The sequence below is a fragment of the Cucurbita maxima genome, unplaced genomic scaffold, assembly GCF_002738345.1.
Source record: "Cucurbita maxima cultivar Rimu unplaced genomic scaffold, Cmax_1.0 Cma_Scf00027, whole genome shotgun sequence".
In the NCBI taxonomy this organism is placed as follows: Eukaryota; Viridiplantae; Streptophyta; class Magnoliopsida; order Cucurbitales; family Cucurbitaceae; genus Cucurbita; species Cucurbita maxima.
Window position 1 is genome coordinate 3,518,961 of NW_019272043.1, and position 15,563 is coordinate 3,534,523.

Here is a 15,563-nt window from a genome sequence, read left to right on the forward strand (position 1 = left end):
ATAAAAAAAAAAAAAAAAAAAAAAATCAGGATAGAAAAGGAACCAGCTCAACCTCTTTTAAGAAAGCTTTACCTGGTTCACTCGGACAATAGGGCAGAATCGAATGATTATGATCACGACAATCAGGTCAGGTATATAAACTTTACCTCGGAGGTAAATTTCTAGCAAGATGGATATGATTCCTCATTTCTCATGAACCTAGAAAGAGATGAGTCTGGATCATATCAGAATCAGACCTTTCCTTCATATTGGAAAAATTGTTTGTAATCCTGCTGTAATGTTGCCAGAGCATTCCTACATGGACCTTCTGTAGAGAGCACAGCACAAAAATATGTGAACTTTTTGCATCTTCATTTCTGTTTGCTAAGAAAACTGTATGACTTGATGATACTTACCGCCAAATACAGTGTGAAGATATTGAAGATCCTCAGCTGAACAGGCATCTATTAGAGCGTAGACACCGGGCCTTAACGCTTTGTCGATTTCCCTGCAGCGGAATTGCCAAGATCATAAGCTAAGCATTTACTGGCCTGCTCGAGAAAAAGTTAAGCAAATTGTATTTTTAAGACTGTAGAACTATAATTTGCTAGCCCATATTTACAAATGGATATACTATGCATTGTATTTGTAAGATTTAGAACTATAATTTGCTGAAATTTTTCTTTCATAGAAGTTTAGGATCCAAACCTTCTAATCCCGGATTTTAGGGGACCGAGTCCCGAGTAAACCGAAATGTAATTTGAGAGGAAGAGGGAGCAGTGTCGCCCTACAAATTCCCGCTGCTGTCTTATCTGTGTCATGGAAACAGAAAAAAGTATGTCACTTGGACAAACAAGATACGACAGATGAATACAACTTTAGTATCAGAGTGAAATTTCGAATAGTACGAGATATTAACGAGTCCTATCATAAAGGGACAATCGATATTATCGATCCAATGACTAAGAGTATTTATTGCTAAACGGAGAAAAAAATTAATGCTGATGCTATTCAGGCTGTAGAACTCGAGCAATAAAAAGTTATCAAGAAATATTGACAGAAATATAAACCTCTTCATAAATTCTTCGGAGGAAACAAGCACACTTTACTCCCTCGTCTACATTCCATGAAAAGTAACCACCCACAAGTTCCGGATCTGGATCTACTCTTTCAAGGGAATGAAGAAGAACGGATACTGATGCTTGTAGCTGAGCAATGGACTGCTTGCACTCACTATGGAAAACGACAAGATTAGTTCGATCATATCGAATCAAGGGTTTGAATGGAAGGCACAGTAAACAGTCAAAATTGACTCCCACAACAATTATCAATTTGATTCTAGCTTGACAAGACATGATTAGAGATCACCAGGAATTACATGAAGAATAATAACAAGGTTCTGAACTTCTTTACAATTACAGCTTACAAACGTCAAAAGGCAACTATTTTCATTCTTTTAGCTCGACAAACAAAGATTAGAAAGTAATCAATAACCCCTAAATTACACGGTTCTGCCATTCGATTGTTCAAACTAGAACAAGTTGTGCTTTATGTAGTGAAAAAGACTACAAAATATTTCAAGAATCATCTGTAGCGAAACATCAAGTAACTAGTATAGTATCCAATCATCAGGCAAGAATAAATCACCAGTAGAAAATGATCAAAAGAAAAATATTGATTACTCTGCAGCGAAAGATATTAAGAATCGCCTTTACAAATAAATTCCCGAACCTAAATCATACCTCTTATGATGCTTGAGAACAGTAAATAACAAACGGCAGCAGGCAGCGAAAAGATCTATTAAGAATTGTCTGTCTATAATCGAATTACTTGTGGCTACAACTGTATTGGAGGCTTCCTGAGTTGAGATAAGGGAATTTTCTGATTGAACAGGAATTCCTGGGAGCTTAAAAGAAAAATCTTCAAAAAGTGCTGCAGGAATGCGTAAACACTGTGCTACATGCCAAGCATTCATTTGGTATATAGCATGCTTCCCTGAAACTCTTGCAAGCACTTCAACAGACATAAGAATGACTGCTCCGGGATCTGGATCACTCCTGCCTTTTGTGTCAACCGTTCTTACATAGAAAATATGTGGACTCTGCAGGTGCAGAACTATGCTAAACAGACCAGCAATTAAGCTCTGAATGTGTCTTTTAACCACACCCAAGCCTTTACGTCCTAAAAAACAAGTGAGAAAAGGAGAATCAAATTAGGTTAAGATTGGTAAATCGGCCAAGCTTAAATTGCAGAACAAAATCATCTTGAAGAAAAGTTTATTAAAAGAATACATAGACATGATTATTTCACAGTAGAGAAAAAGCTAAAAGATATCAATTTCAACAATAACCTTTCGCCTTTGCTGCTCCTACATACAGGCAATGCAACATACGAGACCACGGAAAAGTAACATAAAACTAAATATGCATAAACACTATAGTACATGTTGAAAAGAGTTTATAAGACTGCCCATTTACAAGGCTGCAAAAGAAGAAAAAGATTTGAAGGAATACATCAAAATAACAAAGCAAATAGTACATGCTCTTATATGGTGATGAAAAATTACCTGAAACAAATTCAAGAACCAGATCCAAGCATTCAACACCAGCCGCAACAATAGAGGAACAGCTTCCCCCATCTTCACTTCCAGAACATAATTCATATGTCGCTGTACAACCTTCCTGCACTCCAACTAGGGCTCTCTCTATAGCCTGAATAGCAGATAAGAGATGCAACTCCGAGGCTTCCCTTATGAACACTTTGAATGACATTCTCAATGAAGATTTAAATTCATCCATGCAGTAGACTACAGGAAAAGATGATTCTTCGAATAGTCCCCCATCAAGAGTCTTAGTAGTGGACTCCGTCTCATGGGATGCTAAAGTAGCTCTTTTTCTCTGTAGAGATATACACTTTCCCATTGCTTTCAAATGGAGATTTACAAGTCTAGAATATAGGTCTCTGGATTTCATTGGATCAGCAGAAGGAAACAGATGGCCTAATTCCTCCAGATACTTAAGAACACCATCTAAGCATGCAAACAAAAATGGTTCTGGCACTTCAACCATATTCTCAAATTCTAGCAACAAGAATCTTGAAAAGCCAATTACGATGGCCATAAAACTTGATGACAGAGGAACGGTACCATATTGCTTATGCAATCTCAAAATGACTGAAGCAGCAAGAAATAGCTGCTTAAGTGCAAATGCTACATCAGGGCAGGATCCTTTCAGCAGTCCCTGCAAAAAGGATTGGTTCAACGATTGCATCTCAATTGTGTTAGCCTCATTGAGAATGGATGCAACACTGCTTTTATTTTCCAATTTCAACCTTTTTTTATTTGTGCTACCACTTTCACTGCCATCATCACAATGGGAAGATTCTAATTCACGATTTTTACTAAATGAAATATCAGCCTCAGAGCCAGAGTGCTTAACCTTGACCTCATCCACAACCAAAAGGTCTTGAGATGGTTGATTATCACACAATTTTGTTGGCCATTGACTGTCTCTATCAAGAAACATTTCCAAGATAAGACCTAACAGTTCCGAAGTTGCATTCATACAAAGGTTAAGTTTGGAACTGTATTCAAATTTCAATTTCATTGATCTCATGCGACGGTTACCATTCCTCAAATCAGTGTGGTCAACAGCAGAGGCTAGGCCCCACAAAAATCCATTAAGGCAAGAAGCTAGAGAATTAACTTTACACATTTGGGCACTATTTTTACCATCTCCAACTGAAACATTAGACTTCCTCAGAGAAATAAGTTCACTCTCCACCTGTTCCTTCAGACTGATACTCATTTGAATTGCACTATTGCACTCTTCTACACAGTGAGTGGAATCTAAAGATCCACCATCTCCATCATTTAGTTCATGGCAAACGTCCTGGTGTTCCTCCTTGCAGGGCTTGTTGTCAATTACCATTAATCGTAAAGCATTCTTAAATTGATATTTGCTAGTTGTTAAAAACAAGTATGATGTATGATCCATCAAGGAGAAGATGATATCCTTAATTTTTGTGGCAGTACTTCCTCCAGAAGCTTCTTGAATTCGATTAACAATTGATATAGACTTAAAAAGCCATGAAACGGGAAATTGATTTTCAGATGGGAGTGGAATAGATGAGCTTTGTTCATTGCCAGCCTCATAGTAAGCCATAAATATATATTTCAAGGCCTTCCGGCAAGATGCAAACAATTTGAGGAGTTCAAATTGATTTGAACATAGAACAGTCTGATTATCTAATAAAGCACTCACCAATTGCCTGGAAAACAAAACAAAAGTAGAAGGGAATAAATTTCAAAGGCTCTTGACTACGACACTCCAAGAAGAAGCTACAAAAAAAAATCATCTTCCAAGATTCACAACAGAAATAGTTGTTTGCCATTCTATTATTTATAGTCTAATTAATAGCAATGATATGAAAAGCAATGACAAACAAGTGAGTTCTATATTATCCTGCAAACTAAGAAACATTATATTCTGGCACCGTTGATAAGAAAAGAGAGCAAGGAAAATGCATACCTTTCAAGTTTGAGAACATGAGTCGTATAAAGGGAGAAGGACCTTGAACTAAAGTTCCCTTTTGGCATCCAACACAAAAGGTCAATCAAATGCTGACAAGCTCTGAAACTCAAATTGCTTTGAGAAGAATCACCCTTCCACTTGCAATCTTCTGTATATAACATATCAGATGAATGATTTACTATTTTTGCAAGGGGAGCACTATCATCAGGAGTGCGTGTTCCACTGCAAACACTAGTAGTTAAGCGCTCAAGTGTGCATATCACCTCCATCCAATCAGTTGAACTTGTATTAATATCATGAAAAGATGATAATAATGAAACGCTCAACTCACGACAAAACCTTGATGGCAAAAACCTGCAGACAAACTAAAAGAATAGATAGTATAGCCATCATCTGATATGATAAACTCCATAAAAACTAGGAAATTTGAAAAAGAAATTAGACTGAAAGGTATTGACGGCAATGAAACCTTCAAAAGACATTAACTATCACGTGCAAACGAAAACTAAAGTATAAAACGTTTTTTTAAAAAAAATAAACAGAGACTGAGAGGGTGAGTAGTATTTATTTCAGTGTCTTACTCTGTGTTCATAAAAGATGGGATCACTTAGAGCAGCTGATGAAATTTGTTGCAGGGACACTTTCTTTAGCTGCCGAAATCCATTGGTCTGTTGTCTTCCAATCTTCGTATCACTGCTTACTAAAAATTGATGGGATGTACGAATTAAAAAAGAAAGGAACATTTTTAGCTTCTTTTTAGCAGCATGATTCACCCAAATATCAACATTTTGACAAACAATCCACCAAACTGCTGTGGGGAATGACCTTTTGTTCACGTTACAAATACTAAAGTCCCAATCATCAATCTCACTGAGCATTACAGTAGATTTATCATTTGAAGTCGCAACTTCTTTAGTTGAATTCAAAACTTGACGTTTAACTACTGAAGAAAAATGCCTCATCATGAAATCAGTAAGATCTTCTGCTTCTTTCCGCAAAACAGAGACAAGCCTCGAATACTTTTTGCTCTTCTTCTGTAACACGGACAAGCCATCATCACCAAGCACCTCAACCTGCATCAAATTCTTATTTCTATGGTACAAATACTCAAGGGAGCCAATTTGTTTATTCAAATCCACTAACCTCTGAAGAGCCATGGTGAGCAATACATAAATTAAAGGGTACCAACCTACATTGGTGTCTTGATGATAAAGACTACAAACAGATTGGGCAACAACAAGTACAGAAGCTGAAGGTCGAATTATCCATGAGAAATATCCTTCATCACTCCAGTCAGTCCTCTGCATCCAATCACAGGCAGAATAGGCTACGAATGAGTCTCCAATTGCTGCTGACATCTTTCTAGATGAACTTGGAGGCATCAGGCTAATAGCTTGCCTGTACAGGTTCCGACAGGACATGTACAGGCAAAGGAAAAAAACAAAGACCCAATGACTGGTTACTCCAAATCCAAGACAAATATCTTCATCTGCAACCATATCATCACATGTTTCACCCATGACAGCAGCGAAGAATGCTTTGGCACCATCTGCCTGTAGCCCAACCAAATTACTCATGCAAGGACGTATGACAGAAACCAAGTTCTCAATCGAAGTTCCAACTTGGAACGCATTGCCAGATGTGATCATCAGTGAATCCAACATCAAAGCATATATTTCAGACAGCCCTCTCCCAAGAAGCACAGTTTGCATATTCAAACCCTCTGTGTTGTTTCTTGTATTCATGTTCATATTACATTGTCTCAGCCATCCTAAAGTCTCTGTCATGTCCTCAGTTAACTGCTGTATAATTCCGCTAGCTTGCCCTTCAGGTATATATTTAATAGCTTTATGAATTGCAAATTTTATTTCTTGTGAAGAAAGTAGCATTCCAACTGATTTCCCATAAGCTTCGTGACCTAAAGAAGTCATAAAGCTAGCATAATCTTTTTCAGTATCGCCTTCATTTGATATCGCTGTCCTCATGGCTTTACATAGAGCAAAAATACTAATGTTGACCTACAATAGCAAGTATATAGAAAAGGACTGATCATGGTTTTGTATATTAAATTTCAGATTAAGAAGAAGAGAAAAAAGCAGAATAATTTATAAGACAAAAAAAATATATTATGATAAAGATATAACATGACAGAAAAGCAAGACAAATTTCAGATCATAATCCCAAGACTTAATACTGACCTGCCGTAGTTGACCATATAAGGCAACCAGCTGACATCCAAGCTCTTGAATCTTGGAAGTTAACAAGTGTTGCTTAGGTACGCTTGTGAAAGAAAGATTAATAGCAGAGTAAGAAAGGATCACAAGCCATAAGCTCACCAAATCATTCCCAATAACATCATATTCAATTTCCAGAAGATAACTAAGAGTCACCAGTATCTCATTTCCAGCTAAAACATATACTTCCAGGTCTATATCGTTTTCTATTTCACGTCTTGATAATAAAAGCAAATGAGAGGAAACCAACATTACTGTATCATACACCTTTTTTAAGAAATTATGGTAAGCCCCTTCAGAGTTATCCTCAGTTCTCAAGTACACCTTTTCCTTCATAAAACTTGCAAGTAGATTATTTATCGACTTGAGTAAGCAATGAACATCTGACAAGGACGTTCCCAGTTTAATCTCAGCACTAATGTGTTCAATTGTCTGAAGTAAAGGATCCAAAATTTGAACAAAAAACTCAAATAGAGGCTTCCTTATTTCTGTACTCAAACTGCTCTGGCTATTGCTTTTCTCTGAGAGTCCAGAGGATGCATGACTTGATATTTCATCCCTCATTTTGTTATTCAGTTTGGTGTCCTCAGAAGACATTGAAACTCCTTTCACCTTTTTAACTCGGACAACAAGCACATGAAACAATTCCCCTACCGCACCCAATGCCGAAAACTTCTTCCCTGCAACTAGTTTTTGCATTTTATCAAATAAATGTCTATGATAGCTCTTAATATGTGCTTTAGACTCTTCTGATTTCTCATCAGGGGATTTTATAACCTTATCAGAACCATGTAAGCACAAAAATCCATCAATATGCACTGTGTGAAACAAACCATGAGATAGAACTTCTTCAAGTAACTTCATCGATGTTCTTGTCCAACAATGATCACACCCGTCAGCTTTAAGGCTTATGTCAAGCAATAATTGAAGTAATGGTTCCAAAAGCTTATTGACAAAATTGTGAAATCCAGCTTTCTTGGTAGGGTGAGTCCACAAAAATTTAGCAAAAGGCTTAAGCATCATACAGGAAAATTTAATAGCAAAAACTCCTACATCTTTATCTTCAAGGCTACTGATATAAATTTTGTGAAGAAACTGAAGCATTGCATCAATTGTAGAAATCCAAGCATCTAGATTCTCATTGGATAGACCCAAATGGGGAGAAAATACTAAAGAAACACAATCAAGCACAACATTGTACAACTTGAAACAATCCCCGGAAAACAACTCTTCTCTTGAACTCGACAAATCCCCTAGTAGGGATATTGCACTTCTTGTAACAAAACAAAAGGCATGCAAAATTTTTTTTGAGAGATTCAAAGGGATGAGTGTTTTTACTGATTCTTCCAAACAAAATTTAAATACCTCCCAGCATCTATAATCTAAGCATGGCTCAATAGCCATGTTGTGATGTTTTCCACCATCATTCTTCGCTTTCTTTTCAGATGAAATCAACAATGACTGCACCCAGTCGCTAAGAAAAACAATCAAGCGCGACATTTTGACCTTATCATGATATTTATCCTTCTCATTCCACTTCGAGTTTACAAAGCTGAAAACTGCTTCGACCTTCCTGCATTGAAATACCGAAGAACATTAAACAAAAGCTTACAGTGCTACCGCGCAAAACCAAGGAATTCCATAATAACAGATATGCAAAACACAGCGTGAGAGAAACAAACTTTTGTTGATCGAACTCTTTGTTCTGAATCAAGAAAATCAACTCCAAGCTCCTCCATGGACAACTTTCATCAAACTCTTGAGACACTTCTCCCTGCTCCATCTTCTCAACCTGTTCTGTTCCGTCTACAACTTCCACTTCCGGCGAGATTAAAGGCCGAGCAGATTTGGAAGGCCGAGCAGATGTTTGAGGACTCTTCAGCTTTCTCTTCTTACTCTTCATATTTGAATTCGTCACTTTCAGCTCTATCTTCACCATTAACAAATACCTCAAAATCAATGCAAGATTTCCTTGCAACTGCGTTGCGAATGAAACAAACGTTTGCTACCTAAACCCTAAACCAACTTTCCAACTTCGATATCATCCCACCATACCAAGCACGACGGCCAAAAATGCCTTCACCTTCGGCGGCTGTCGCCGGAACCATGCGAAAACAATACGGATCGTATTTTCTTCACGGCCTCGAGAGACAACTCTAGTCCCTTATTTCTTCTGTTTTGTTGCAGGCCAGAGAAGAGGCGGCGTAGGGTTTATCTCCCGGCGAAGGTTTAGTTCTTCGGTGTAGGGTTTAGGGTTGTTTCCGGCGTAGGGTTTATCTGTACACAAGCTTTATGACAATAATTTAATTCCTACTTGGAAATTCATTTATTTATTATTTATTATTTATTTTTATAAAATAATAATAATTAAAAGAAAAATGTCCTTTTTTTTATATATATTTATTTATTTATGTTCGAGGTATCTTTTAAATAAAGTATTTATAAAAAATTAAAAAAAAAACTATAAAAATATTTTTTAGATTTTTTATAAAGTTTAATTTTAGTGTAACGTTTAAAAAATTGATAAGTTTGTGATACCACTCGTCACAATAGCACTTTTAATGGCAGTAGACTTGTGTGCGGCACTCACTTCTCAGCAACAAGTGAATTAAACTAATTCGTTTTTGCGTCGCCTACGAGCAAGCAACGTATGCACGAGCCCCTATCCCCAATTCAAGAGCAAAGTTTTAGAAAACAAAACAGAGAGTTCGAAAGCAAGATTTAAAAAGGTGTTATATGCTAACAAAAATGTAACAACGACTTACCGTATATATATATATATATATATAACTATTGAGTAGGGAGAAGTTGGGTTTAATGCCTTAAAAAGTTTCAAAATTTTAAATTTATAATAATTTAGTGGTTTATAACAATTTAATTATTAATGTAAGATTTTCATACCAATTTTATCCTAAAACAATTCAATTTTTGTATTTTATGAATACATTTGGATTTTAATAAATTCATTAATTTATCTAAATAAACATATAATTATAAAATTTAAAATATATTGACTAATTTATTATAATAATAATAAAAAAGGTCTCTTTTTGAAAAATAAAGTATGTTCGGAGGAATGTAATAGATATTTTAAGGTAAAATTACCTTTATGCCCTCTCGCTACATCGTTCATTCCATGAGGCGGTTCATTCACGGCAACAGTCTTCGTATAAATACCACTTGGCTCTCTATCAGTCTCTGTTATCTTCCCCTTTTCAAACCTTCGATCTCTCTTCTCTGTAAATCGCCATTGTTGACGATTCGAAGATCGTGAAATGACTTACTGTTATGGTTATAAGCCTCGCCCTTCCGGTCCACTCCCCGGCCCTATCCTTGTGCTTCTCACAGTAGTCTTCATCTTGATCGGATTGTCCTCCTTGTTCCCCTCTGAACCTATCGACTTCTCCGAGTTTCAAGTCAATTGGCCTCTTCTCGCTGTTCCGATCATTATACTCGTTCTCGTTCGCTTTTTGTCGTCCGTGGATTCTTCATCCAGGCACTGCGCTTGCGATCGCGGCTGGAAGATGCATTGTCGGTGCCGCCATGGCGCGTGGTAACTTAATTTAATTGAAATGCGTTTCATCGCTTTATATTACTTATAATTGTTGTGTAAATTATTATTCGGTGTTTATGTGATACCGTTTTGATTGTGGAAGTGCTGAAGGATTTTGATCGATTCTTGTTAAAGGATTGAAGGTTGTATACGATGTGATGATGCGTTTGTTCTTAGATAACATGTGAAGCGAAAAGTTTAATTGAGATTTTTTCTCAATTCGTCTTGTTTCGCGTGGTTTAGGGACAATTCGTTAACTATTGACCTTGAACTTTCTGGATTTTGATCTGTTCTTGAGAAATAGATTGTCAATAAAACAGAGCATAAAAGTTACAACATGTATCGGTGGAATTCCTTCCTTTGTCTGACTATTAGATAGTATTAACAATAGAGATTGAATCGAACTTTAAGTCTAAAATTTAGGAGAGGAATTGAAATCTTTTTTATGATTGAGGTTTTTCCTTAGTTCTAAACTTCAAGTATTAGATATGTGCATTGTTAAAAGAATACGGTAATTACATATTTAGTATGAGAAAAAGGGGAAACCAAAACAAAGATATTTGTTCCATTCTGTTACACTTTTTATGTTAAAAATTATTTGTCAACATGCGGGAAAAGATTTGAGGAAAACATTAATACTATTAATAACGTGTTGGAGAATAATTTAACAAACAAAATTTAATTATTATTGTTGGAAAAACTAAAAAACGCGTGATTTTAAAAGTCACAACTACATCTTTATGTTTGCCTAAATTTTATAAGTAGTCCCAATTTTGAAGGCGGTGGTTATTTATGAAAGTTTAATTCTAACTTTTTGACAATTGTAAGGACTAATTTGTGAGGTAATGATTTAAGATTTTTATCTCTGATGAAAATCCTTCCATCAACAAAATAAAAATAAAATATTTTATTATTAACTTATTAATGAAGTAGCCCTTTGCATTATGATTTTGTACTATTTAATGAAATAATATCTGGAAAATATAATCTTATTGATAACTACAAAGAATTTATAAGAGCTTTTTATAACAAGTCGTCCATTCAAACCTTTTTAAAATATATATATAGAATTAAAAAAATGCCCTGTTAGGGTTGCATAAGCATAATTACGAGAAAAAAGAAAAAAGGTGAGTGGTACTAGTGTATGGGGTCGGTTGGCATTAAAATAATGGATATGGTGTGAACATTTGAGTGGTTCATACAAACTTTTCTTCCCATTATTACACTTTTGGAAACGCAAATACCATAAATTTTATTGAAATAATAGTTTTATTTTAGGTACACTTATCGCAAGGTTCGTATCAAGATTTCATCTAAAATTACGATATAATTGCTACATAGATCTTGATTTTTTGAAAAAAAATTGATTAAATTAACAAGGCTTATGGTCTTTTGAATCTTAAATGTACATATCATCGAAGATTTTTGTAGTCTTCATTCAGAATCATATACAACAATCAACCACGATAAACCCAAATCCATTTTATTTCTTCTTTATACGATAATAAATCAAGCTTGGTAAGATTCGAATGCAACTAGGGTTAGGAGCAAAACCAGAATGAGAGGAGCAGCAACCAAAATGCGAATTTAACCGAATACCAGCAGCAATCATTTTAAATGTTCATGGTGAGGCACCTCCTCATCGAGTCGACCTGAATGGTAGTTGCCGAAATCGGAAGTTGATCAGTCCACCCATGGAATATGAAGACATGAAGAAAACCAGCAAGATGGGCAACAAGAAAAGAACCAGCTGGAAACTGGCGGGTGTCCCGAACATTTGAGATTCTTCATTGCCCGTGTGCTGAGAGAACCAAAGCAATGCAATGACAATGCCAAAAATGGTGAGCAATTGTGGTGGTGGAGATGAAACAGACCCTAGGGTTTGTCCTGCCAATCCCTGGAGAGGCCCTCTCCTCTTTGGTTGTACCCACTCCATCTCTCTCTCAGGTCTCTCTCCTTAAGCCTCTTCCTTTCTCTCACTTGAAAGGTCTACACTGCCATGAAATACAAAGAGAGGGAGATGGAATTGGCTTGTGTTGGTTTTGGGATATGTTCTTTGAGTGTTGCCTTGGCCAAGGTATTATTGGTTTTGGGATATTTGCATTTATTAAGCAATAAGATCCTTTCATCTCAAATCACCTGTGTTTTATTCTCTTTGCCAAACTTCTTTCAACTATCTCTAAAGTTTCCAGCAAATCTAAATACTACCCAGAGTTAGAATGACTTTTCAATGAGTTTCCATAGCAATTGAAATCTAGAAGGTGAAGAAACGAAAAATTGGAATCTAGCCTTTGATCTCCTCTCTGGAACTCGGGTCCTAACATGTCTTATGTGAGATCCCACCTCGATTGTGGAGGAGAATGAAACCTTCTTTATTAGGGTGTAGAACCTCCCCTAGCAAACACGTTTTAAAAACCTCGATGGGGAAGCCTGAAAGGAAAAACCCAAAGAAGATATATCCACTATCGATGAGTTTGGATTGTTACAAATATCAGAGTCAGACACCGGGCATTGTACTAGTGAGGAGACTAAGCCCTGAAGAGGGTGGACACGAGGCAGTGTGCCAGCAAGGACGCTGGGCCACGAAGAATGGTGAATTGGGAGGTCCCATATTGATTAGAGAAGGAAACAGGTGCTAGCGAGGACACTGGTCCCAAAGGGGGTGGTGGATTGTAAGATCCCACATTGATTGGGCAGAAGAACAAAACATTATTTATAAGAGTATGAAAACCTCACCTTAGCATACGCATTTTAAAAATCTTGAGAAAACCTCATCTTAGCATACGCATTTTAAAAATCTTGAGAAAACCTGAAAAGAAAAGTCCAAAGAGGACAATATCGGTTGGCTTGGACTTGGACTGTTACATCTTATTTGTGCTCTCTTCTAATTTGCTCCTTGAGCAAAGAATAGCTTCCAGCCTTACATGATTGAGAAGATTGAGAAGGTTGTTCTTTCTATCTATCCAAAATACCACTCAGGCTCAGCATTCTATGAGATGTTAGGAAAGTTCAAAATAACCGAGAAAGACTCAAGAACTCTTATTAAGGTACTCAATTATTCTATAGCAAAGTAACCTCAGGAATACAACAAAAAGATAATATTTTCTAGCATTCACAGAAAGAACCTGAACACGCTGAAAACTTGACAACCCCAAGGGGTGTAGCCATGGATACAAAACATTGTCACCCTTACCTCTTGTGCTCGACACCAGGAACTCCTAAAAGACTTCAAGCAGCGACTTTCTTGGCAGTTACAGAATTAACAATCGTTCCAAATTCGGGACCCTGCAATCGCGATATGGAACAGAAATTGAGATGGGAACTTCAAGTAACATTCTCTAAATTTCATTCTTATAATTTGATAGGAAATATTAGAAATGCACCTTCAACGAAGCACCTCCAACTAGAAATCCATCTATATCCTCTTTTTTGGCAAGCTCCGCACAATTACTCCCATTCACAGATCCTGACAATAATACCATTACTTAGGCATATGAGCCGCTCAAGATTGTTTATTACTTAGGCATATGAGCCGCTCAAGATTGTCGAAACATGGACTTCACGATAATAAGTTCAGACAAGTAAATTTATTTCTACAGCAGCTATAAGTTAAGAGTAGTACAATGGAAGCAGTAGTTACCACCATAAATAATTCGTGTTTTAGATGCCACTTCTGGTGATACATTCTTCTTAAGCCAATCACGAACTGCTGCATGCACTTCCTGAGCTTGCTCGGGCGAAGCCACTTTGCCCGTCCCAATGGCCCATACTGGCTCATAAGCGATAACAATATCATCCCAACTCGGAACAGCATCTGCAGTCATTGGGAAAAACTAAAGTTATACAGAGACCTCCAGCACTTTTCTGTTCTCAGATCTGTGACTATAGATCATCAATGTGAAGGAATGAGCTAGTAACACTTGCCTGCAAAAGCTTTCAATTGCCGAAAGCAAACATCGAAAGTTTTCCCAGCTTCCCTTTCCTCTAGTAATTCCCCAATGCAAGCTATTACTCCAAGACCCTCGCTCAAGGCATAGGAAGCCTTCTTTCCTATGAACTACAGTTGCCAAAGCATCAGTCAGCGTTGGAGAGAATCAGCTTGAACACTGATTTCTTGAGAACCACTCAATTTCATAACATTCACCTGGTCATCTTCACCAATGATATGTCTACGTTCCGAGTGCCCAAGGATAACCCACTTGCAGCCTAGATCTTTCAATTGTTCAACACTGCAGCACATACAAATTAATTTAAATAATGCAAAGATCTAACATATATTATTAGTAAGCGGAAAACTCAAAACACACATGAGACATTTTTGAAAAAATCCGCAGTATGAGTTACAAAGGAAAAGACAAGTTTAATAGGCATCTGATATAAACAGAAAGTAGCTCAATCATGCACAATTGCTCTTCGAAAGCCTTCCCCGTAAAAGGTAAAAAAGCTCAAAAAGGAAAGCTAACGATTTAAATTAAATAAAATTATCGGCTTAAGCAAGGGTAACTTATAAACATCAAAATCTCTTAGGGACTTGTATTTCTCACTCTTATTTTATACGTGTGTGTATATATACCCATAAGTATCAAAGCCAACTTGCACACTTCGACTGTCCTCATGGAATGCTTGGTCCATGGTTACCAAGATAACTCGTAAGATAGTAATCCATAGGTAGGTCGTCACCATGGCTTGAACTTACTCTCTCTAAGCCTATACAACTCTAAAATTTCAAAATGTAATTTTTACAACACGCAACAACTAAAAGCAGTTCAAATCATCAATAGAGCACTAGCATTATGGTGTTAAACATCATCATTATCTCAGTTGCAGATCAATAAATAAGCAGACTACTTAATTTTCAACCTAAGTTTTCACCCTCGTCAAATGGTGTAAAATCAAGAGTCTTGCATGGACTAAAAATATTTTTTCAGAGTACTTACGTTCAAAATATAATCAACAGATATAGATGAATTAAGATAAATAAAAATTTAAAGGTACTAAAAAATTAAAATGTCTCATCAAGGGCAAGCAAGATAACCTGATTTCTCCGGTAAAAGCACCACCCTTGCTCACCCATGAATTTTGGGCAGAAATCTCAATCCTAGATGCCAACGAGCTCTTCACCTGATCAATATAAACAAAGGGAGGTGCTACAACAATATCTGCATTCCTCCGCCCATATCCAAATATCTTTTTTCAGAAGAATGTACTTGAAGAGTAGAATAACAAATGTGAAGAAAAAAAAAGAATCATGTGGGGGGGGGGGGG

General features: G+C 36.6%; 2 protein-coding genes and 1 long non-coding RNA gene across 4 annotated transcripts in view; 1 reads left to right on the plus strand and 2 right to left on the minus strand.

The window, feature by feature from the left end:
- Nucleotides 1–30: 30 nt before the first annotated feature.
- LOC111500003 lies at nt 31–9,030 on the minus strand. 2 transcript variants are annotated; one of them, XM_023151771.1, is made up of 10 exons: nt 8,428–9,030; nt 6,710–8,318; nt 5,093–6,529; nt 4,509–4,876; nt 2,546–4,248; nt 1,722–2,160; nt 1,050–1,212; nt 688–791; nt 396–487; nt 31–307 (listed from the first exon to the last, which is right to left on the minus strand). In XM_023151771.1, the coding sequence occupies exons 1-10, from the start codon at nt 8,682–8,684 to the stop codon at nt 231–233; spliced, it is 6,249 nt and encodes a 2,082-aa protein (XP_023007539.1). In that variant the 5' UTR covers nt 8,685–9,030; the 3' UTR covers nt 31–230. The 2 variants fall into 2 exon arrangements, with proteins under 2 accessions (XP_023007539.1, XP_023007540.1); XM_023151772.1 differs by having other exon boundaries at nt 6,710–8,314; nt 8,428–8,629.
- An 847-nt stretch (nt 9,031–9,877) lies between these two features.
- Nucleotides 9,878–11,250, plus strand: LOC111500007. Its single transcript, XR_002721036.1, has 2 exons — nt 9,878–10,752; nt 11,154–11,250. It is a non-coding gene; the product is annotated as an uncharacterized LOC111500007 (long non-coding RNA).
- A 2,063-nt stretch (nt 11,251–13,313) lies between these two features.
- LOC111500005 (triosephosphate isomerase, chloroplastic-like) overlaps nt 13,314–15,563 on the minus strand; it is a 5,589-nt gene continuing 3,339 nt past the window's right edge. Inside the window, exons 4-9 of the mRNA XM_023151775.1 lie at nt 15,334–15,457; nt 14,443–14,527; nt 14,223–14,355; nt 13,939–14,112; nt 13,682–13,764; nt 13,314–13,583 (exon numbers count right to left, since the gene is read on the minus strand). Of these exons, the coding sequence (XP_023007543.1) occupies nt 13,527–13,583; nt 13,682–13,764; nt 13,939–14,112; nt 14,223–14,355; nt 14,443–14,527; nt 15,334–15,457 (656 nt within the window). The 3' untranslated portion in view covers nt 13,314–13,526. The remainder of the gene's footprint in view (nt 13,584–13,681; nt 13,765–13,938; nt 14,113–14,222; nt 14,356–14,442; nt 14,528–15,333; nt 15,458–15,563) is intronic.

Coding starts and splice junctions, on each gene's coding strand:
- LOC111500003 (XM_023151771.1), bottom strand. CDS start 8,684: ATGGTGAAGATAGAGCTGAAAGTGACGAATTCAAATATGAAGAGTAAG. Junction 2,161..2,545: donor GGTTCTTGAATTTGTTTCAG/GTAATTTTTCAT, acceptor CTTGTTTTTTAG/GACGTAAAGGCTTGGGTGTG. Junction 308..395: donor TCTTCACACTGTATTTGGCG/GTAAGTATCATC, acceptor TGCTCTCTACAG/AAGGTCCATGTAGGAATGCT.